A 25,585-nucleotide genomic window follows, 5' to 3' on the forward strand; every position below is an offset into this window, starting at 1 on the left:
CGGCATCTCCTCGAGTATTAAGCGTTTCAATAGAAGTGTCACGCAGTTCTTCCAACACATCAATTACTTCATCCAATTGACTAGAAAGTGTCTTCACAGCCTCTGCTTTTGAACTCCATCTGGTGTCACTTTCACGTTTCTGACCAATCTTCACGTGCTTTTGCAGTACATTCCATCGGTGAGTAGATCTAGAAAAGAATACAAACAAACGTTCCATTGCTCCAAACAAAGTGACCGCCAGAACGTTAACGTGTGCAGCATGTACGCTACAAGGTTCATTGAATTATTGTTACAGGGAACGAAAATGGCCAAAGGACTTATATTCCGTATCAAAGTTTGAACTCCAGAATATTGCCCGGCCATTGTAGCCTGATTATCATGAGACTGGTGTTTTTAATCTTAATATCAAGCCTATCACTTTGAAGTTTCTTCAGTATTTCAGCAGAAATACTCTCGGCAGTCTTTCCTTCGACAGAGGTAAAATCAATAAATGCTTCCCGAACTTAAACAGAATCACGTTGTATGTCAACAAATCGAATGATTTGTGACAACTGTTCCAGATGAGAACAATCAGAAGTTGAATTAAATATAAATGCTGAAGTATTTTGAATATTTGAACACTTGTTTTCTTATTGAACATTTTCTTCACTCTAAATTTGTGGGCTGAAGTGTAAATTCATATTCCAAAAAACAAGAGCAAAAATGGGGAAACCAGCTAAGCAAAAGGGTTTCACTCGCTGAAAATTCAACTTGTAAAGGACAAAGGAAAGAAGACAGAAGGGAAACAAATGAATGAGCGACTATAGCGTTTGCACCAAAGAGCTTTTAGTTAGCAACGGAATACTAGTACCCTAATAAAGCATATGTACGTTGATCCTTTCTTTCTGCCCTTTTCTTGCACTGATAAAGGTGTGAATTATAAACCTTGACGGCCCTTGTACGGCTCATGCTAGCAAGGTTCTTTGGTAATTATATTTTTCCTGCCGTCGCCCCCGCCCCCTGTCCCGCCCTTACGTCGCCACTGATCTATGGAACTTGAGAGAAAACAAGGGTGTATTACGACAGCAGTAGAAAATAAAGATGGGGTGGTAGTAAGGGAGAGGAACGTAGTTGTGAGAAGATGGAAAAAATATGTTGAGGACTTATATGGGAGTAGGGATAGACCATGTGATCTAGATGTTGAGTAGAAAATGAAGTACGAGAGAAAATCCTCAATATATTGGGGATTAAGTATTCTTCGGGATGAGTTTGAGAAAACTATATCCGAGATTGGGAATGGAAAAACAACTGGGATAGACAATATACCAATCGAATTCGTTAAGAATATGGGAGGTAAGAGCAAGAAAGAATTGTTCCAACTTTTTAATGAAATATATGAAATAGGAGAGTGGCCAAAAGATTTCCTGAAGACTCATGATACGGTTGGCTAAGAAATCGAACCTAAAGAGATGTAAGGATTATAGAACAATTAGTCTTACCCCGCATGCAGCAAAAGTTATACTTCGAATTCTAAATATAAGGTTGTATTGAAGAACAAATGAAAAAGTTGAAGAGGAGCAGTTCGGATTTAGAAGAGGTAAAGGCACAAGAGATAAAATTAGCTTATTAAGGTAATTGATGAAAGATTTATAGAAAAAGGGAAAGAGGTGTTTGTTGTATAGAAAAGGCTTTTAACCGCGTGAACTGGGAATTGTTGTTGGCATTAGATATTTGCTTTTCAGTATTTGTTTGACTCACTCTTTTACTTTCAACAAGAGTGTCGAGATGGAAATGCTGAAGACGTTACTCTTTTACCCGTATTCTTTCCATGCATGTCAGCTAGTCTGGGCATCGACAAGAGATGCAACGCCAAAGGCGTTTTCCTTCCCCGTTATCCATTTGATTTATTCCATTACTTTCAACGAAGGCGTGGGGACGGCAACGAAGACTGCATGGAGGTGGGAAGGGAGTGCATTACGAATTTTTATCATTAGACTTTCATTGAAATCGATATCTTAAGCGCTTCACATGCTTTCCATAAACGTAATTTTCCTTGCGAAGACGGAGCATATCAATTAATATATATATATATCTTTTTTTTTTCTCCTTTCGAAGAGGACAAGAGTAGGATGGTGTCCGTAGAACATTTTGACTAACAAAATTAGTCTTAAAAAGAATTTGAGAAACGATGGTATAAGTAATTGCTGATGAAAAAGTCCAGAAGTTCCTAATTGACCTATGGGTTTACGCTTTTTAACCGTTTCCTTGGCTGCGCTTTTGGCAGTGTTACAGATATTTTTGCACATTTCGTTATCATCGGTCAGTTTTATTTTAATTTTCATCATGACCTTATCCTGCAAGACTTCAAATTTATTATGAGTAGGGGCGTGAAGTTTTAGTTTTATTTTATCCCTAAAATCAGTGTTATTTTGCACAAAATCGGTGTTATTTTTTGAGATTTAATGCAAGCAAATAGGGGTTATTTGCTTTATGTTGTAATGGTTTTGTAAAGCAAGTATATTGTAAACATGGAGAAAGTGGTCTGCGAAAGCTAATTAAAATAAAATATATTTTTAAAATTAAACGAATAATTTTAAATTTTGACATCTTAAATTTAAAAGAATAAATTATATTTTTGGGCTTACATCTGAGAAAAAAATGGCTCGATATCCGTCCTAAACTCGGATTTATTTAATGTATGATTTGAGTACATATATCGACTAAAAACCACACTGCAGTGTTTTTTAACATTTTCTTCACTTAAAATAAGCAATCAATTCACAATATACTTTCCTAAAACGCAATTCATGTCATTGGTGTTTCTTAACATTTTCTTTCACTTTAAAAAAAATTCAGAATGTACTTATTTAAAACGTAATTCATTTCATTATCAACAAACATTTTCACTTAATTGCGAATGTATAGTTTCTTCAATGTTTTTTTTTTTTTTTTTTCAAAGAACAAAATTGTCAACATTTCCACATTTTCTTCTTTAAGGTTTTGCCTCTTTAGCGTAACTATGAAGTTGTATTCTGAAAAAATATCTTTCAAAATCAACCCTGGAAGCTGGCAAAGGTATTGCTTCAAGAGCACAGGCAGCAAAATCTTTGTGTTCACTTTTCAGTACAAGGATGGTTTCCTGAAAGTTCACTTCTTTCCCGTTATCTACCGATCTTCTCGCGCTATCTTTTAAGGATAAGTATTCTTTAGCGAGCTCTGGAGATGACAGTTTATTCAACCTGTTTCAGTTGCTTTAAAAATTCAGGTGTCACACTATTTTCAAGAGTACACTGAGGGTTGAACATTGGTGTAGCAACTGGAACGCATCTTTAGAAGGATCAGTTTCCATGAGATCTTCCAGTTTTTTCAGTAACACCAGACCCACATTCGTGAACATTCTTGTGAGATTATCTCACACACATTGTGCCAAATTCGACAATGCTAAAGTCGTTAAATCGGAGAAGATTCGATCTTTAACGAAGTGGTAGTCATATTTAAGGTCTTGAAGCTTACTGACCAGAAGGTGGCAGTGGCGTAAGTCAATTTTTCCAGAAATTCGATGGTATGAACTAGATCCGAGCCATTATCCTGCACAAAAATTACTGAAGCTTTCACCATGTTCACTTCTTCCGGGTTCAGATTGGAAAGAAAATCCATTGCAGCATTTGAAATACATCTCATGTCCTCTCTTTGGAAGAATTCCACAGCATCTTGTATGTAAGTTGCTAAATAAAAAACAACATAAACTCCATCTTCTCTGGACAGAGCTAGGAAATAATAAAGGAGCTTTTTATTTATTCGGGTATTTCTCCTAGAGAACTGAAAATACACATGTTTCCTTTTCCGTATATTCAAAAATGAGGACTTCATTTTCACTACAACTTTATTCAATTTGTCCATTTCTTTTCCCCGCAGATTGGCAATTAAATTTAGTGTATGGCAACTAAATTGGCAACTACCTTGTGTTATTTTATCAGAATTACCGGCCAACATGACGATTTCGCAAATCTATCATTTTATACAGTGCATTTTGGTGTTATTTTGAAAAAAGTACGAAATTCGCGTTATTTCGCGATTTAAAAACAGCAAAAACGGCCTTCTATCATATATTTAGCTGTATCTATATACTTTTGTTTTTGCTTTTTTTCAAGTTTTCGATGTTATCGTTAAAACGAAAACTTCACGCCCCTAATTATGAGTATTAATCGGATATACCGTGTAAACCTTCCAACATCAAATTTTCTCCTATTTACTGGTTTAGTGTTCCTTTAAATTATCGAAAATCTTCACAGTTACGAGATTATGATCATTGAAGAAAATTTGTCATGATCACATATGTTCAATACCGATTGACTCAAGTGAAGAATGTAATCTCCAACTTATTTGTGTATTATTATGATTTTTAAGTAATACGGAAAGTTAGTAAGTAAAATTACATGTTAACTGATTTTATTATTATTATTATTATTATTATTATTATTATTATTATTATTATTATTATTATTATTATTATTATTATTATTATTATTATTTGCATGACATTTTCAATATACGTTAATAAAATACTGTATGTTTGGGTCCTTTTCAGAGGATTAATCATTTTCCAGGAATGACTGAGATTTGTCGCAAGGATTTACTGGCTCGGAACCTCTCACGTATGTTTAAATTATTTCCTCATGAATATAACTTCTTTCCTAGAACGTGGGTGGTACCAGCAGAGTAAGTAATAAATACTGCTTTAGCTTATATTTGTATATTATGGCTTATTTTTACAATGATAAAATTTTCTGCAAAACTTATCTTAACAAAATTCTGCAGTGAGTGTACAGCAAGGTTATAAACTGTATTTTAAATAACCTGCATATTAGTTATAAATTAAGATGTAATAGATTTACACCAGACACATGATCAGTGTATTAGTAAGATTATATTCTTTCAAATCTAAGTATTTTTACAATGAAATATGATAGTAATCAATAAATTGAAAAAACGTACTTAGCTTTAATTATATTCTTTCAAATTTAAGTATTTTTACAATGAAATATGATAGTAATCAATAAATTGAAAAACGTACTTAGCTTTCTTTCCTAAACTGTTATAGATTGTTGGAAAAGTCATGTTAAACGTCGAATTTTCGCTGAGAACTATCAGCATTATCAAAATATAAGTAAGAAACTGTTTTAGTTAAGATGTATGGGATTTATTTATATGTTTAAAAAAATAAAATCTTTTGACATTAGTAAATAAAAACTCTTTTGAATAGTACGCAGGTGACAAATTAAAGATCAACTTTCTCAAATTCCCTCTGTGTCATTTGTCAGGTGCCAAGTGCAGTATGCGAGTTCTCCACACTTCTACAATAATATTCTCTTGGACAGGGTGTCTATCGGTTACGAAAGTCATGAAAAAGTCACGAAATCAGAAAACGGTCATAAAAGTCAAGAAAAAGTCACGAAATTTAGCTTTTGGGTCACGATTTTTTTATTTGTACAAACAAAAGTACAGACTGGAAAATTTTGTTCTATAAAACGTCAAAATTCACCACCAAAAATATCTATGGTCGGCTTTAGACGCTACCAAATCGCAAGCAAAGCACGCTTCTATCGCATACATGGCAATTCGCACCCAAATTCGCTGTTGAGAATGTTACAAAATTTTATAGTTTGGAAAAGAAAAAGTCACGAAATTTCATTTGGGAATTTTAGTAGACACTCTGTTGGATGGTGTACTTATTCTACCTAAACTATTCATACTACTCATACTGTTCATAATAATTGTGTCAGCTGAGTAACTGCAGGGGGCTACTCGCTAGAAAAATTAACAAACTATTTACCTACAAATTCCAACAAAAAATGATCGAAAGAGGAAGAAAATGGCCCCAGTATAGTCTTTTTTAAGGCTTAACAGAATTTTCTTGTGAGTGCTAACGGCGAAACAGTGAATATTTTTGTTTTATTTATTCATATTTCAAATACAATAGATAATATAACTATGATTACCGTTATCACAGTTAGTATGGACAGTATTCTGTGACAAATTCTTGAATAACTCTGATGAGTTAACGATTGTCTCAATATTCCTAATTGAAGCGAGGGTTAGCGAAGCTTGTGGCATTTTACTCAATCGATATTTGTGTGTGCCTCCGTCGGTTCCACAATAACGCTCGTTAAACATATCCGATAAATTTTTATTTATTTATTTTTAATATTTGATTTTGACAAAATGTGGTGCAAATGTTTAGTGCGGCTTTTACACAGCCTTCACCATCTGAAATTAGTCAAAAAATGAAGATTCCCGTAACCTCTCCCCCAATTGATTAGGAGAGTTATCCGCGCTCTTTCATCACTACTCTTCATTTAGAGCAATTTTTACTGTACATAGGGTACTGTACATCTGGAAGTAACTGGGACTTACACTTGAAGATATGAAACCTCAATTGACGTTCTAAAAGAAGAACAGAATATAGGTAGTAATCAATAATAATAAACAGAAAAACGTTTGTTACTGAAGGGCACTAGATTCAATAAAGGAAACAGCAAAGCTAATACGTAAAAGGTATTCTTTTCCGTGAATCCAATTATCCATTCTTGGTAGTTTTTATCTATTTATTACCTCGATTTGAAACATGAATAAGAGAAATCAACTTACGTTTACAAAATACCTCTATTCTAATGCCATCCAGGAAAGCATCCTGTAGGTTAAAAATATGGGGCTACTTCATAAAATTCTTTCACATTACTTTCGTTGCATTAACGAAAGTCCGCCCCTTCCCGCGCTCACCACTGCGTTAAAGGATCAAAACTTCATATTTATATATCTCTTGTGATACACTTGCCATTTATAAATTTTAAGTAAAAGTTGGAAACACGAAAAACAGGATTTTCTCCAAAACCTACTATTTGATATGTGTTGATACGAAAGCATGTTCACCACAACTTTCCTAAAAATTACTCAATTTCCGTGAATCATTGCATATACTTTCTTTTAGACGTCCTAGTAGGACCTATTGGTTTTGGTTGACATAATTTAAAAATCAATGGACATATTCACTCCAACTTTAACATGTTTTAAGGTAACTTTCGTATACGTGGCCTGTCGGAAAAGTATTCGACCATGGTCTTGAAAAAACACAATACACAACTGATGTTTTCTTCATCCTAATCCCCTTCAAGCTAGTTCTCTCCTGCTTCCACGCACCAAATTTGGTAGCCTTTCTACTGCTGGAAACAGGCCTGGAAACCATCATCGGGAAGTGCTACGAGAACAGTCATCGTGTTGCACTAGATCTCTCGAGTGCGAAAGTGAGTTTCTTTCTGGTACTACCTTTAGATTTTTGGGAAGAGGCAAAAGTCTCACTATGCTATACGCAGAGAGTAGGGAGCTTGACAAAACTTGGATGGTGAAAAGGACAACCACATTAGATGCATGAATGGAATCATTATCCTGGTGCAGACTTCGGGACTTTGAAGTCCACAGATCTGGACATTTCGAAAAAAGAGCGTTACGTAGACGAGGGAAATTTCTGAAGAGAAGTCCTTTGTATCTATGTGTTCTTCGTGTACGTACTCATGTAGCGCATTGCGAAGAACACAGTCAACATTGATTTGATTTTGCTACGCACCTGGTGATCTTCTCTGGGTCTTCGCGAGCTTCGTTAAGCCTTGGCGAGGTTGGATGTATGCACGGAGTTGATTGTGTCTTCGTTCTCAAGTTCTATTCCGATTTCATTGACGTAAAGAACACGTAATTCTATGTAAGTATTCCAAATATAACTCATGAGATCGTTCCTAAGTTCTTGGTAAAAATACAATAACACCTAAGTACAAGATATGGACATGCACTTTTGCTGACGTCTGCATCTGTCCATTTGTTATTTCAGGATCATATTAAATGGAAAACATCTTAACTAGAAAATATGTATTTAATATGTTAATATGAATCAGTAAAGGAGCTTCACAACACACATTAATGTAGATACATGTCGACACTACAGTGATCTGAACACACACAGACAAACCGTTCTCGTCAATGCTCGGACACATAGTTCTAGAAAAATAATATGTGTTTCACGTATCTACTTTTTTTTTTTTTTTTTTTTTTTAATCTACTGATGAAAATATTTTATCTTCATACAAATCTTTTAAAATAAAAGCAAGTGTATAGTTTTGTGAATAATAATAATAATATACAACCTGTTTCAAAAAGAATATACGTATTACGAAAAATTATTTTGTCTAAACTATCGATCGCTGCGCCTCGGCTCGGCTATTGGAGAAACGAATACAGTCTAGTTTATATTAATAGCCGCTAGATGTCAGTAGTCTTTTGTTTTGCTTGGTAACCGTCATATGTTTAAAATGGCTACTCCGCAGCAGAAATCATTTTGTGTTCTCGAGTTTGCGAAGTGCAATTCCGTGATTGCAGTGCAAAGACGTTTCAGGTTGAGGTACCAAATTGATCCTCTGAATGAGTGGAACATTCGCAGATGGTATCGACAATTAGTAGATACAGGATGTGTATGTAAAGGAAAGAGTCCTTGCCGCCCTCGTGTTCCTGAAGAAAACGTTGCACGAATTCAAACTGCTTTCCAACGTAATCCTTTAAAATCAACTCGTTGTGCCAGTCAGAAGTTACAAGTGTCGACAACAACAATTTGGCGTGTTTTGAGACGTCGGTTGGTTATGAAGCTGTACAAGTTACAGCTGTTACAAGCTCTGCGTTCTGATAACAAACGCAAACGTGTGGTATTTTGTAACGAGATTTTGGATGCTATTCACAAAGATAACACTTTTGCACAACGCATCTTGTTCAGTGATGAAGCGACTTTTCGTATTAGTGGTCAGGTAAACAAAATGTTCGAATTTGAGGCCTACAGAGCCCACATGCAGTCATTGAACATGTACAAGATTTGCCCAAAGTCAATGTGTTTTGTGCGATATCCCGATCATCTGTTTACGGCCCATTCTTCTTTAATGGAAACACGGTTAACAGTCAGCAGCAGTATCTCGCTATGTTACAAAACTGGTTGTTTCCGAGGCTGCACGAAGACAACTTCATTTTTCAACAAGACGGGGCCCTCCCTCACTGGAATCGCCAAGTGCGTGAATATCTGAATGAAACTCCACCGAACCGTTGGAGTGGTAGTCAAGGAACTGGCGACTTAACATGTCTCAGCTGGCCTCCACGGTCACCGGATTTGCCACCCTGTGACTTCTTCCTGTGGGGTTTCGTTAAAGACAACGTTTATGTACCACCACTTCCACAGAACCTGGAAGAGTTGAAGAACCGGATCCGTACTGCCATAACATCAGTGACGCAGGACATGCTTGCCCGAGTATGGGAGGAATTTGAGTATGGATGTGGTATTGTTCGTGTCGCTGATGGAGGACATATTGAACATCTGTAATTTGAACTTGAGAGGTTCGTAAATATGTGTGTAAAATTTCATATTCGTATGTCTTAAAGTTTAATAAATATATGCATTCGAAATACGCATATTCTTTTTGAAACAGGGTGGACATCTTTTATAATACTATAAATATGGCATTACGAGCAACTTAATTATTTTTTCTGTATATGTACTGTTTTGTTACAGTTATGGTGATCTCCTTACCTACGCTTCCAAATATAAGAATAAAACATACATTTGTAAACCTGACCTTGGAGCACGCGGCGAAGGCATTTTTCTAACTAAGAGTGTAAAAGACATAAAAGTAGACGTTCGTTCTATATGCCAGTTATATCTAACAAAAGTAAGTATAATTAAATACCTGAATATTATGTTTCACTTGGTTGTTTCAGCAAATCATATTATCAATGTTATTACGTAGAAAATATAATAATATGAGTCATTCTTCAAAATTTAAGTGTGGAAACTCTGAATTTAAGACGAAAAGTACGAAAACTTCAAAAAAAAATTGTATACTTGTACTTAAAACTACACCATATGAAGTGAAATGTTAGAAATAGTGAGAAAGAAAACTTTTAGATGTAATCGAAAGAGGAAGATAAACTGATTGGGACATTGGTTGAGAAGGAATTGTATCATGAGGGAGGTGATAGAGGATATAGTAACAGGAAAGAAAGAGAGAGAGAGGGGGGGGGGAGGCGACAAAGGCTACAGTTAATGGACAGTACAAAAACAGAAAAATCGTACATAAGGACGAAGAGGTTGTCATAAATTCATTTGGATATTATTTTGGTTGTATGCAGCTCAAGCAGTTTAATTTTCTTTTATTTTAAAAGGATTGTCACTTGCAAGCAGACTACGTTTCTCTGTGTGTGTTTTCGCGCTCAGATGATGCAGACGACTGACTTGACCTTGGCCAGTGCTTCTTTAGCCAATCACAGCTCTGTCCGCTCTTACGCCATCCAACACGAGAAACTCACGCGAGAACTAAAGAGATTTGGCGGTAGGCAACTTTGCTTGGCGCCGAGACAAGAAAAATGTAACATCTCAAATACCTTGCTGCAGAACATAATCATATACTAATGTAATTTGACATTCGTATATCCGCTTATAATTTACTAGATAAAAAACATCGATACCCAATTTTAGTGTAATATCCAATACCTAATATCAGGTTATGTAAGTATGGTTAATTATTAAAATTTTAAGCCCATTTGTGCGTATTGATTGTGACTTGCATGTTATGTCCTCAAGCCTCGTGGTAATCAATTTATGTGCATGGTACCGAAAATAATTCTTACTTATTGTTTGTGGTGTTTATTATCTTTCGAAAAATATGATGCTGGATCTTTGGTGTGTACGCATATTTAAGGTTGTATTTGGAATTTTTGCTTATGTGTAGTTGGCGTTGAAAGGAGCTATTACTTGTAATAACTTGTTTCATCGTCAACGCTCAGGCAAAACATTCTATGCACGACTATCTAATGTAATGTTTGCTCTCTTAGGATTGTCATCCCATGGAGTAAACGTTATAAGGTTAGCTGGAGATCGTAAAGCATAGGAGTTTCTAAGTTGCAGCAAGTGACCTGCCAATAATGGCAGAATTCCGAGATGATATGAAGTGAGAATACGGGTTACAATATTTTCGACTACAAAGATTTGAAACACAGACTGGTATTTTGGTTGGTTCAGTAGTAACCTTCATAGCAAAATGACATTATAGTCTAGCAAAGTGAGCATGTGCTTGAAATGAATTTTACAAATCTTGGAACAATTATAATCCCATTATTCTGAACAGCAATCCGCTTCTTAACATTAAAGTGTCAGTAAATGACATTTTACTAGATTTTTATGAAATAAAATTTTAAGGTAACATACTCCCAATATTGATTTATAACTGGCACCTAGTGTGTCAGAAAAGTTTCAAAATAATCTTATTTCTGTTATTGTTGGCAAGAAAGTGGTTCGTTTTCCGGTATTCCTGGAGAGTGACCTACGTTCAAAGGGTTGCCTATGTTTTGGAGATAATAGATCATATAAAAGTCTCCGCGGTTTTTTGGTACATTTTTCAACAAAAAAATGCTTTATTGAAAATCAGTTTTAATCAAGTACACATTGACCATTATTACTTATGACCTTTTGCCATTTCTCGGGTAGCTTCATAATTCCATCGCTGTTGAACTTCTGTGGTTGATCGTTGAAAAACTTGGCCAAGTGATTTTCAGCTGCGCTTCGGTCGGCCAGAGAGTTTCGTAAAGACCGAAACAAAAGGTAGTCAGATGGTGCAAGGTCCGGGCTATACGGTGGATACATCAAAACTTCCCAACCAAGTTCCGTCAATTTGTTCCGAGTCATCAAAGATATATGTGGCTGCGCATTGTATTGGTGGAACACAACTCCCTTTCTGTTGGCCAATTCTGGTCGTTTTTTCAGGAGTTGTGGACAGTACAGGACCGAATTGATGGTTTCGTCAGGTTGCAGCAGCTCAAAATGGACAATTCCCTTCCAATCCCACCAAACATTCAACATAACATTGTTTGCCGACAATCCAGGCTTTGAAGTCGTTTGTGGAGGGACCATGATCGCTTGCGTTTGATATTCTCGTATTTCACCCATTTTTCATCGCCTGTAATGAGTCGCTTCAAATAGAATAAAAAATGCATCGTCTGACTACTATTCACATTTACATAGTTAACAACAAGCATATAAGTTCACATAGTTAACAACGTTGTTTAAATAGCAATTTGCTTGTTTTTATGGTTACGTGGTGTATTTTTCTCTAGTTTCTGTTTTCAGTGTATGTTGATTCGTATAAATTTAATTCAAAGTAACAAACTTTCGAAATTAATTGTGTATATCATGCTTGAAGCTCAGTAATGTCGGATGAAGATCTCTCATCTTTTATACATTATTTTTTTTATCTGTTCTTTATTTACAAGTAGTATGTGCGTCGATGTTAAGAGAAATCAAGTTACAATAGATACAATCTGCTACTTTACCGTTCATTTTTTTCTTATATAGTACATACCCTACTATAGAGCTCTACAGCACGATATGGGCCTTGCCTTCTTCTATCAGTTGCCTCCATTTTTTTCTGTCTCTAGCTGTCTTATATACTATATACATGAATTAATAATACCAAATTTTTCCTACAGAATAAAAGCTATTAACTACATCAGATTGGTAGCGAAAGACATACATTTTAACGTGTTTGTATCGTGTTTATCGGTCCATTTTATCGTGTTTGTATGTTGATTTTAAATACTAGTTACAGAGTTACTTGCTAAAGTACTTTACAGAAAATAAATTACGAAAATCTTTATCTGTTTTCCTAATAAAAATATCTTTTTAAGAGCCCAGCTTAAAAAAAGAAAAAAAGAAAAGTAACTCGTCGTACGGGCAGCAAAATTTACTTAGGTTTGGTACATTTTCTACTAGGATGCAATACTGACATTGAAAATTAATGTGATATTACTTTGTTTCCTGAAATATAGTTCCTGTCAACCTCCTATGCAAAAGACGGGTCCGATGAATTACATGTTATACCAGAAAACAGAATGTTTTCAAATATTTTTGCTTTTACCCTGTTGACTATAATGGGTTTTTCATAAATTACTTTTTAGTTTTGGCTTCAAGGAAGATAACTAAACCAAGGTTTGTTTTGGGAACACTCGAATTGACAGTGAAACAATTAGCAAGTCACGTGAAGCAGAAGGTTAATCATTGTAGTGTGTTTGTAGTTACGAATTTTCCCTACTTCCCTTCCTTATTTAATCGTTCTAGGGTAAAATTGCAACTTTAAAATTGCCATGATTTTCTGTATTGTGTCTATTTTGTTTGTTTATAACGAAATTAATTTGTTTATACTGGAATATTATCGTTCAATTTCCACCCCTGACTGTTGCAAAAATGCAGAGAAAAGGACCCAGACCTAAAGGGAATTCATAAGGAACTAGGGTAATTTTTTCGAACTTGGTCTCTGGAAGGCAGTCCTGCTTTTTGTGACCAGTACAAGTGATTTATAATTAAGGTAATCTATGAAAAAAGAGCATGTAAGCATAATTGCTATTACCAGAAAATTACTGTCAAAAATTTTTGAAACTTTTAGTAATATAATTCAAACTGTTTATAATGAATAGATGCAAAATCTTTACACAATGACGAGGGGGGCGCGGTGGCTCAGTGGTAGAGCGTTCACCTCTGGTGCTTGGGGTCCCGGGTTCGATCCCAGCCCCCGCCAAGTGAACTTTGTGGTGGACAAACACCGTGCTCGTGGGTTTTCTCGGGGTTCTCCCGTTTCCTCCCACTTTCTTCATTCCACCATTTCACTCATCTCTCATAATCACCGTCTCCTTTAACCTAACCGGCATAACCGTGGGACGTAAAACTCAAAGATTTCATTTCATTTTCATTTTTTTACACAATGACGTAATTTAAAAATCATGTTATATGTTATTTTCCCATTTACACTTTGAATGGACAATATATTGCTAATATTGTTTGATACCATTCGCAAGTAAATATGGATGCTGTTCAATAGAACAAAATCTTTCCATGCTTGTCACCATTGGTTCCACTGGGAAATGGACAACTTACAGAAAAAAAAAATATTTTCAAACAAAAACTATTGTAAATCGTAATACATGTATTAGCACTTTTAATGCAGTGGTTATTATCTACTATGATGTGGTTTGTATTTCATAAAGTAAATATTAAATTTGACTTGCACCTTAGTTTGCCATTCGTATACAATAATTTAAATGTTGTTCAACGTACTAATTACCTACAAAACACTACGACACGTTCTTTATTCTGTTCTCTTCTTAATATGAGCCAGAGGCAGATAAGATAGTTCCAGTGAAACTCAAAACATCCATACTGCCTCACCTCTCTGGGTAGCGAAACACCAAAAGCGACTCTGTTATGAATTTATGAACAGCTACATTCTCCATGCTAATGGTGACTGACCAGCAAGGAGAGGAACAACAAAATGAAGACTTGCCCTGTTCCTTTTTTTCCCCCTTCCTTTAAATTTCAACATGAAACCGATCGTCATTTTTTTTTTTTAATTTCTCGGAAGGAAAAACGTTCGAACACATGACGAAAACAAAGGACATCAATAACTAATAAATCCTTTTAAACTAGTCTCCTAAATGTGTTGTAATGTAGAATCTAAATGGAAAAGCTTAATGGCGCCGATATTTTTACATACTCTTGCCGACAGTAGACAAACACTAATAAACAGTACAACTGCCTCCTGTATTTTTGGAGAAGTTTTCTTAATGAACATTTTCTCCTTGGGTTTATTAAGCACCCGGAACAACACTAAACGAATTCTGAAAGGATTTCTAAGAAATGGAGATCACAAAGGTATCCAACATACAAAGGTAAATTAACGGCATAGGAATAACGCTTCGGTGCTGCCAAATTTCAAAGTAGGTGGCCAACTTATAAAGTACTGTATTAAGTAATGCATGTTTTATAGAAAAATGCAGGTTTTCTAAAAATGAGGCCAAGTTAACTAGTTTTATTATAAGGGCTTCTCTCCTCAAAAGACATACATTATCACTTAAATGAAGTTTGAATACCTATTGGATGTTATGAGAATGATCAAATAGATTTTAAACCACCCTTTGCCGTCATCCACCAGAAATCTGTAATCGAATCTTACATCATTTCTTTCATTCTTGAGTTCTTATTGCATTATACTATGAAACATGAATAGATGTCATGTTTGAAACATGGCAAAGACTATCCTTGTTTTATTTTTAAAATGACATACTTAACTACCATAAGTTTTCTTCATTTGTGTATGGAATTCGGTAGAAACAAATAACTTGTCTTTATTCTACTTTTTAACGCTTCGTCGAGTGCCATGTGAATTGTATTAAGAACATTAATATTTGCAATTTCACTGTAATGGTCTGAAAGAGTACTAGAATAATGCTGTCACCGATGGTGTCAAAAATTTATTGCTCGAGAGCCATATCATTGAATAAAATATTTAAAACTTGATCAGACACAATTGATCTATCAGATTTTTTCACACAAAAGGTGTAACACAATATATTGTTAGCAAGCACTGACACTCAAGGTTTATGGCACATTGTGACACTATTGTAGAAACGAAACTCAGTTTTGGAAAATAACGAAACTTATACGATTAGGCGCAAATAATCTTACAGATTACAAGCTTACTACTACTGCAGACTACGTTGAACTGCGAGAAAAACAGTGGGAATATTGTGTGAATGGCGGCAAAATAGGAAGCTAAAATGGAACCATTGCCATTCCCAGGACAATTGTAAGTTTGGCAGATGAAAATGTTTGCTCTCATTCCACATGCGCCCGAGGAGCAGAATGACTATCCATAATAACGTTAAATGGCATAGGTTGTATTTACATAAGATTTCATTGAAGTACGTAAGATACTATGATTGTTCCTTTGGTCTCATTCTTTGCTTACATGTTTCAGTCCATGTCCTGTAATTATATACTTGTGGCATTGGTGTTAGCGATATTTAAATTTTAAGATGTTAAGATTTAGACTTTGACTTTCACAGATCAGAAAGGAATACAATATTCAAAACAGACGCTAATTGCTAATTGTTTTTAAGCTTTTAAATCAACAATGAAAGAGAAAAGAAATGTCAGGAATTAGCCTTCTTATTGCCATCATTTTCCAAGCAAAATAGAAGTCTGACTTGTCATCGTTGAAAATACGCTTATATAAATAGTTGCCATGGGAGTCGTTTATATTAAAACTACTATTTGTTAAAAATAGGGACGGAAACTGTCATAACTTCAATCACTAAGTACGTCATTTTCTGCCTAACGATCATTTCTAATTTTTCTTGTTTTCTGTTTTCGGATTTCGTATGCTACTTCATAGTCATCAGCAGCATTATTTTTCAAGTCTAGTTCGCACGATATTATTTCGTGTCTGTCAGGTTTAGTCTATATGAAGGTTCTATAGTGTAAAGTACAAACTTTTATAGATCATTCACATATTGTCACAAGATTTTCCTTTCCAATAGTTACAAAAGAGCTCATAAAGTTGTCATTGGCAAATCAAGATTTTCGTAGAATTTCAAATTAGTCTTTTGGGAGGAATAAAGAGACATCTGTCATGTTCGTATCTTCTGTTAGCTCCAAACTAATACTTTATCTTAGTTTGTATGGCCTATTTATATAAAAACCTTTTAATTTTCTAAAGTATGCTTTTTCTAGTATTTTTCTTCGAATAAGATACAGTCTCTTTGTAGATACTAGGTAAATATTATTGTGATGTTGACATACCTGCAGTTTCATTCTATTATTAATCAGAGGTAAATACCAGAAGTTTAGATTCTCCATTTTGGAATAATATTCTTCTTTGTGAATAAATATATTACTTCTTTTCATACAGTTAGAAAAGAATCTTAAAATGACTTTACTTGCCCATTGTAGAATAATTCAAAGCATTATTTTTCTGATTATCACCAGAAAACGTTTCCTAAATGCTGACAGCTAGAACGGTAACTAAATTTTCTGTAATGACACATTCTTCGTGAAATTCCTTTCTTGTTCCCTGCTGATTGTATATGTCAGCATTCCTGTATATGTGTGTCACTATTAGCAATATAATCTACGCATAATAGCGTTGCGTTCACGGCTAAACTCGACTCACGCAACTAACGTAATATTCTTCCCGTCAAAATAGAGCTGTACAGAAGAAAAACAAAATACATGTAAAGTTTCTATAATTTCTTTGTTAAAGTTTGTCAACATATATAACATGGAGAATCATACGAAATTGATATATGGAAAGAGGACATATTTATGTCGTTTTCGCTGTAGCGCCTTAATTGTGTGAATCTTTATTATTAAATCCAAATACAATCACTAAATTAGGCCTCTTCATGTCTAGACAAATCTAGATCTTTGAATCTAGACAAAGTTTCTAGCTGCTGCTAAGAATATATTTGTTTCTCTTGATATAATAAAAACATGTTTGACATTTGAATATTAATAATGAAAATTTAAGTGCATTAAATTATTTTCTTGTGTTAACGAGAACTTGATATTTCGAATCAGTTATCTTCTTTCACTTTATTATTTGTGGGATCAGGCATGTGATTTTGTGTATCATCAACTACATTTCTCTTGTAAAATTGTGGATATCTAGATTGTGCTAAAGTCGTCCTTTCTTCAGACAGGGGTTTTCTTCGTGAGGCCGTACAACTATCCATCTGAGGTTTAGCCATGAGGATTTCATCTAATGGAAAATGAAGGCGCGATTCGAGGTGGGTACGTTGGTTTGTCCATGCTATTTCTTGTAGAATTCTCATTCAAAAGAAATGCCTTTGGTTGATCTTCCATCTGGAACGTTTTCGTCTAAGTAGATGGGATAGTTGAAAAACTAGTTAACATTTTACTTATATAGGATTAATATTTTATAATAACTTTCAAAGTATTCTTCTCGTCCGATTTTGAAAAGATTGTTGAATTAATATGGAAATTGTATGGTTTCACTTGCACTCCATGGCCATGTATTCTCATACCCATAGTATATGTTAAAATTATTTATCCTATAATTAGAATTCAATTTATTAGTAACAATTTAACTGGATAATCTCGTATAATTTAGAACGTGAGACATTTTAACATTCAAATTTTTGTAAAAATAAAAAAAAATAAAAATAAAAAAATAAAATAAATAAATAAATAAAAAAAGATCTTTATCAAACATTTCAGTTAGAAATGAATTTCCTAACACACATGTATCGGTTCATTTTTTCTAATAATTTGGTATACCTATATATAGATTTTAGTCCATTATTTTTTAATTTGGTGCTGCGTTACTTTTTTTAAGCCACTCTATTGTAGCAGAGAGTAACAAAGCTAATTTATTACTAATAAGAGAGCTTTGCAAAACTGTTAGGAGGGAAAAGTGCAACACAAACTGAATAGAATAAGAATTTGTTTAAGCTTTTCATAACAAACAATTTGAGTTTTTAATTTTTCTTTCTGGACAACATCGTGTCCGTGGGTTCTTTCGGGGTACTCCCGTTTCCTTCACTTTGTCATTCCACCAATTCTTCCGTCATCATTCACTTGCTTTAAGCATCGTCTCCCTTGGCCTTAAGGGCATAATCGTAGAAGAATAAACTGAAATATTTCATTTTCATTTTTTAAATTTTTCTTTCTTTTCGTAGACGAAATTAAGTGTAGTTTATTTGGATCTGATAGAAGAAAATCACTATGGCAAATACGATGGAAATCATGTGATTATTTGGAGGTTTGTTCATGTTCAAGAAAGATTTCTAAACTCTCAATACTGCCCCTGTGACGAGAACGTTTTGTTATATAAGTTTGTAAGATGAGTTTCAAAGGCCCCTTTCTCTACAGTCTCACCGATTGACGAGAGAGGTGTATGTTTAAGTTTTTGGGGAGGCATGACAGTACATCGGCTACTGTAAATCTGTCACTAATTGAAAAGTGACATATACACTATTTCTATTTGTTGCGTCATTATTTGCCATCCACTACATAGAAATAGTAATGAACATTATTTATTTCACTTAACAAGGAAGAGATCCCAAGCATACTGTCACAGTGGGAGTTTAAGCCTCTAATAAAATCCCAATTGGTGATACGAATCTCACTGTAAGCAGTAAATTATGTCTCATACTGAAAAGGTACGTTAAACTCCAATTAATGGATCAAGCGTACCACCAGATGTGATACGCTGTGCAACACTCAAAATGCTCATTCTTCCTCTTTAGTTAACTAATCTGAAACTATTGAAAATCTGTAGTATCTATTGGACAGGGAACTACAATACACCAAGTTTTAAATAAAGTGAAAGAAAAATTTAGAGAAGTGGTCTAAATTTCTTTCTTCGAAACAACAAAGATTTAGTCGTGTTTTCCCGAGAGGACTGTATAGGTGATAACACTAAAAACATTATCAGTAATTGAAATGCTTTTCTATGGGTCTATATATTTTTGTTAAGTCAACGTTACAGTGGTGTTTCTATAAAAGTGTGCAGCAACTTTAGTTCCTCAAGAAGAAATTGTCATTTGTTGTACAAGAAAATATTTTATGCAGTAAAATTGGAAATGAAGATACTATCCTGAAATTTTAATATCATTGAATTACTTGTAACTTTATGTCAGATATGCATTTTTAAAAGTTAAATAGTGCATAATGTGTATGCCACTGTATTTATATATCATGGTCACTTGTCTACATTGATCTCATTTTTGGAACCTGCAATTTTTCATAAGACATTCATTATTAGAATATTTCCAGGTCATGACTGCCATCTTGAAATCTGCCTTTTAGATTGTATAAATACTAGTTGGGTCATCTGAGCGTTTTAAGCAACACGAAAATTTTACCATGCAATGTAATTTGTAACGACCCGTTATCGGTCGTTACAGTTAAATGATATTTCGTTTTAGTCAATAGCTATTCTTTTTATTTCTATAGTTAGATTATTTCATTTGGTGCTGTTATACTTAATCTACGTCCTTGTATCCGATAAAGCAAATTATATTTCATAAATGCTGTTTAATATTGTAATATCCCATGTGGTACTGTATACAAACAATACTTTACGCTTGTGTTTACAAACACCACCACATGGTTTTACGTCGGGATACTACGCACCACATGGATTCATTGCAACTAGCAGACGACAGACTTCTGGCTCCTCTTACGAAGCAGTCGATGGTATCGGAGCAGCAGCGTCACCGCCGCCTGGAAAGCTATAAATTCGGCAGCAACCAGCGGACCAGTACCAGTTCTCTGGTATCCCTGCTACTGTTTGTCACGGAACATTAGGTGTAACTTAATCCCAAGCCCCTAGTCTAACACGGGACTCTTGGTTATTCCTCTCATCCTGGCTTAGCCTGCTACAGGGCTCTGTGACTTCTAACCTCCTCGCTGCTTGCTACGGAGCTTTGGGGATTCCTTTCACCACTCTGCTTAGCCTGCCACGAGGCTCTGTGGAGATCCTGTCCGCGATCTCACGGTCAAGCACTACCTACGTATTTCTAACCTAACAAATCTTTGTATTATTTTTGTAAATAATGTTATTTAGTGAATTGTTTAATAAAAGCCGGTAGTGGGAGTTGAATTCCAAACACTCATTTTATTACCTTGCTCCACCTACAGCCTATATGAAACAGTGTTTTACATGGTGAGGCTTTACCGTTCAGTTTTACTGAATACCCCCCTACTGGACGCTATTTTTATTAACCGAAGGTGATATTTTTTTTTTTTAATACATAGGTATGTGATATTTCTTGTCAGTGAACTTAGTGACTTAGACGTGACTATATTTTTAGGTATGCATCATACCAGATCAGGGAAAAATACTTTTCCGGAGGACATTGCAAATATGGTAGAACAAAATTCCCGCCCTTCTTTTAATATCCATCACCTTACTAAGTACTCTGGATACGCTACAGAAGATCCTGATAGGTTTTTCATGTTTTTCGAATACCTTGCGCTATTGCATTCGTGGAATGTCGAGAAGAAAAAAGGAACTCCTACTCATATATCTTGAAGACGTGGTTCTCGATTTGGTATTGCAACTAAAGGCACAAAACCGATTGGACACAGTTAGAGTATTTGCACACGTCCCCGGCAATGCCGGATCCGGCACCGACAATGCCGGAACCGGAACCGGGGCTGCTTTGCACACGCAGCCGGCAAAACCGGAGCCGGATCCGGCAATGTCGGTGCCGGCTCTGCTTTGCATACACATCCCGGTAATGCCGGTGCCGAAAGGTAGTTTGAGTTTGAACGTGAAGGAGAGAACATGAGTCCGTTTTATACATTATATGAAAAGCTGCGTACATATGATTCGAAATTTTTTATTAATTACTTTCGCATGTCTAAACAAACGTTCGATTTCTTAGTACAACGAATTAGTAATCATATTCAGCGCTGTTCAGATTTTTTTTTTTTTTTTTTTTTTTGCAAGAGCCGTGTAATATTACAGACTGACTTGAATAAATGGAAGGGTCGTTCAATATCTGAGAAATAGCTCAATGCAAAGAACAAAGTTAATTTTATTACGTCAATCAAGTGACGTAGGAGCATTAACGTCTAAATCCCCAAATATCTTTTCTTTAGTACACAAAGGTATATTTGCTCTTTGTGTGTGTGGATGTGTGCGCACGAGGTATATGGCCTTCTTTTGGTTTCTTTCTATTTTTTTTCACTTTTGTTGCCATAATTTTAACATCTATTTAAATTTCTCAAAATTGAAACATGCTGAGATCAAGCTATTTAAAATAATAATAATAATAATAATAATAATAATAATAATAATAATAATAATAATAATAATAATAATAATAATAATAATAATAATAATCTCTACAAAGGCAACATTGCGGCTGCCTATTCACTCAGTATACAATCGTTCTATGGAACAAATACCAGACAAGACAGAGTACATATTTTTTATTACGATCTATAAGGTAAAACAGTATGCAACCACAAGAATAGAAATTTTCTTGTTCTGTTTGTGCATTTTCAGTTCTTTCTGTAGCTGTGTTGTAGTTTTTATTTACTTTAATTTTATTTACAACCTTTGTTATGCTTGAAAATGCCTACTTCTACGATTATGATGGATATTTATATCGTACATACTGGGTTGCATAATTAACAGGATAAGCACTGGACAACTATCCTAGATTCATAATTTCTTCGTATCTCCATTTTGTTCATTTCCGCCAAGTTGATTTTTTTTAAAAATTATGACTTCATATATGCTAAGACATATTCTCTATCAAAACGAATCCAACGACCCCTTTGTTTAAATCGTTTAAGTAAGTTTCAGCTGTAGAAGATAACAAATTAATATACATACATACATGTGTGAAACTCACTTTACGCGTTGCCGTAATTGGATAATTCAAACAAGATCCGAATTTCCCTTGCTGAGAATTTATGTAAATAGCAAGCCACTATATCTGTGGTACCTCACAGCCATTTTTATTATTTCATTCTTCATTATATATTCATATGATGTGAAAAAAGAAAATAATAAAAAACCTGAAGTAAACAAAAAATCCAAATACAGGAAAAGAAACAAGAATACATAACGCCTTGCCACTCACTCACTGTAGCTAGATTGAAGAAACCTATCAACAAGCCGGCTCCGTCTTTGCCGGCTGCGTGTGCATCTACGCATAATAAAACATTGCCGCCGACAAAACCGGAGCCGGAGCCGGCACCGACATGTCGGCGGCTAGTCCGGCTGCATTTGCCGGAGCCGGGAGTTCCACCGGCTTTTTTGCCGGGTCGGAAAGCGTGTGCCAGCTACCATTTGATTACATTGCCGCCGACTCCATCGCCGGCATTGTCGGAACCGGATCCGGCATTGCCGGGGACGTGTGCAAACGCTGTTATGGTCAATTGAAAACCAAATTAACAGATTTAAGCAGGTCAAAACTGCCAACTTATTGGGCGGAATTTAAAATTTTTCAGATTGAACAAGGGGGAAAATGAACCTATTGAGGCATATTTTTTTAAGTAAATTGAAGGTCATTCGTTAGGTAACTCATGCCTCAGGCCACCGGGGAGCAAAAAATAAACTATTTATCTTTGGGTTTAAAGATTTATATATATATATATATATATATATATATATATATATATATATATACAGAAGATCGCATTGGAAACACGTACTACGGTACAGGATTTACAATCACATTTACATAACTTTAAAAAAAAGCACACGACCTTGTGAAAAAGCGTGATTACGTCGAATTATCGCAAACAATTTATTCTTCATGTGATCAGAATCCGTCAATTAACAGTTTAAATTCTTCGGCAGTGGCTAGCGCTTCCTTTCCCACATACCACCAACAAGCAACATTCATGCAGTCAAACATCCAATTGGCATCACTGTCAACAACCTGTTCCAGCATTTCCTTTACCTTCCGCACCCCCGCTTCAGGGTGCTTTTCAAAGTTAAGCACCTTCAAATCCTCTCTCCCAAGTTAGCACTACACAACCCGCACCCGATCCTCCGGTGCCAAGCACATCTAACACTACGAACGCTAATGGTTCATTGGAAATAAGCAAGCTTGCCCATCAGATGGCCGAGTTGTCTCTTTTAGTGGTTAAGAATGCAATGAGAAATTCTCAGTTTAGACGCGGCAGCCGGAAGGAAGGAAGCTGGAAGCTTCGTTCTTTTCGTCGATTTCTAAATAATAGTTATTTTCTTCTACTTATCGTTACCATATTACAATATGGCCGGTATTGTCCTAAAAGAGTAATTTTTCAGGTTTCTAAATGCTGTATCAATGGCAAATAAATTTGAAACTACAATGATTAAGGGACATTTCTGCAAATAAACCATTTTTTTTTAACTGCACTCTTGATGACTTAAAATTTAACGGAAAATATAACTTTCTTGCATAACAATAACAGAATAACTACGCTAGTCTACACAAATATATATTTTGTGGAAATTATGTTTGTTGATTACAACATACAACAGAATGCTAAATAAGGAATATTGTATGCAAATTTTTGTAAAGAATTATGTGTATGATCTTGCGAATTATGAAAATCAACAGATATTCTATACTGAAAGGATCTTCTATATCACCTTCATCTACTGAAGTCAAACTGTTACTGCAACTATGTCCTGTATACAATCCACGCATGTTAGAGCACTACAATTCACTTTCTCTGCATTCACAATTTTTAGTATTACATCCTTTTATACAGTTGCAAGATAATAGGCAAATAACATTTCGTAGAGAAGGTTCTTTCGCAGTTGGTATTGGAATTAACTTTACATTGTAATATTTCCATCCCCATTGAGTGGAATGTAGATTTACTCCCTTTCACTGTTGAACTTGTAAGAAAGTTCTTAATGAATGTTGTCTTGCTGTCATTCTCGTAGTCTCGCGTCTTGTGTTTTTGAGCAGAAGGGGATCAAAGTATTAGGGGATGACGTCATACTCTAGGAGGTGTTTGATTCATAAATTCAACTGGAAACTCGTTGTTAAGTAAAATAAAGGAGATATTTATCTAAAGTAGTAGATAAAGTATGCATTTTGACTGTTCTCGCATTCTGCTGATAGCGGCACTCTTCACCAGTGCTGCTGTGGTTTGATAAGACAGTGAGTCACAACTAGAGGAAAGAAAAGAGCTTGAGAGCTTTGACTAGACTAACCATTCATCCTACTTTATTTTTCTTCACAACAACGAGTTCCCAGTTGAATTTGTGAACAAAACATCTCTTAGAGTATGACGTCATTCCTTAATACTTTGAACACCTTCTGCTCAAAAACACAAAGCGCGCTATTGTGTGTGTTATGGTATACTAAAGGAGTAACTATTCCCAAAGTTTCAGATTGTTTTACCCACGCCCATTGGAGATATTGAGCAGTGAAATGTGCTGAATTGACATAATTCCCCAACTTCACGATTTTTTTTTTTTTTTTTTTTTAAAGGCCTTTGGAAGCAGCTACAGGTCTGAAAGTTTTTGTGTGTAAACTTATGATCCCGTAGTATATGCACACACAAATTCACACCTCTACGTCAGTTGTTTCCTCTCCCCAAACATGTCTTCAATGTCCAAAAATGTTGGACCCCTCTGATTTCACCCCTTTCAAGTGGTTTTAGGCAAAATGTTAAGAATTAGTTTTAGCTCTGCACAAGTTGGAGACGCCCAGCAATTTTCAATTTGCTAGGATAAATACATGCTGGGATATTCAAAGCAAGTAAATGCCTGAAATCGAGAAAACGCAAAATGGCGGCAGCCGCTGCATCGCCATTGGACGTTGTAAAAAATAATTAATTGTGGTTTTGAAGTACTATTATATCGAATCAACATTTCTGAACAAATTAGTAGTCAGGTGGCAATTCTTTTTTTCACAATTACTTAGCATGGATTGACCCAATAGGGAGTAAAAATTGGAAGCAGCAATTATCGAACTTGGAACTACTCTTCAAGAGAGTACGTAAACACGATTTTAGAGCTCAAGCCAAGCAGGTTGCACCTGTTATATTCGGAATTAGGCGTACTAGGGTTTACAATCAGTGGTAAAAAAATCAAAATTTCTCTCAAAATTGCGAATAAGATATGGAATTAAAAAAAAAAAAAAAAAAGTGGGCCTCTCGGACTCTACTCTTATTTGAGAGCCTACATAAAAAATTTTACTGAGAAAATGG

The 25,585-nt window shown here is 35.1% G+C and overlaps 1 protein-coding gene across 6 annotated transcripts in view; it reads left to right on the forward strand.

The window, feature by feature from the left end:
- The window catches only part of LOC145666574 (tubulin polyglutamylase TTLL13-like), a 211,565-nt gene that overhangs the window by 37,198 nt on the left and 148,782 nt on the right, over window positions 1–25,585 (forward strand). For all 6 annotated transcript variants that reach the window (XM_081733930.1, XM_081733929.1, XM_081733932.1 and 3 more), the window contains 2 exons: window positions 4,568–4,698; window positions 9,575–9,731. In XM_081733930.1, coding sequence (XP_081590056.1) covers window positions 4,568–4,698; window positions 9,575–9,731 — 288 coding nt within the window. The remainder of the gene's footprint in view (window positions 1–4,567; window positions 4,699–9,574; window positions 9,732–25,585) is intronic.

Source organism: Thermobia domestica, chromosome 12 (assembly GCF_964235325.1).
Source record: "Thermobia domestica chromosome 12, izTheDome1.hap1.1, whole genome shotgun sequence".
Classification (NCBI taxonomy): Eukaryota; Metazoa; Arthropoda; class Insecta; order Zygentoma; family Lepismatidae; genus Thermobia; species Thermobia domestica.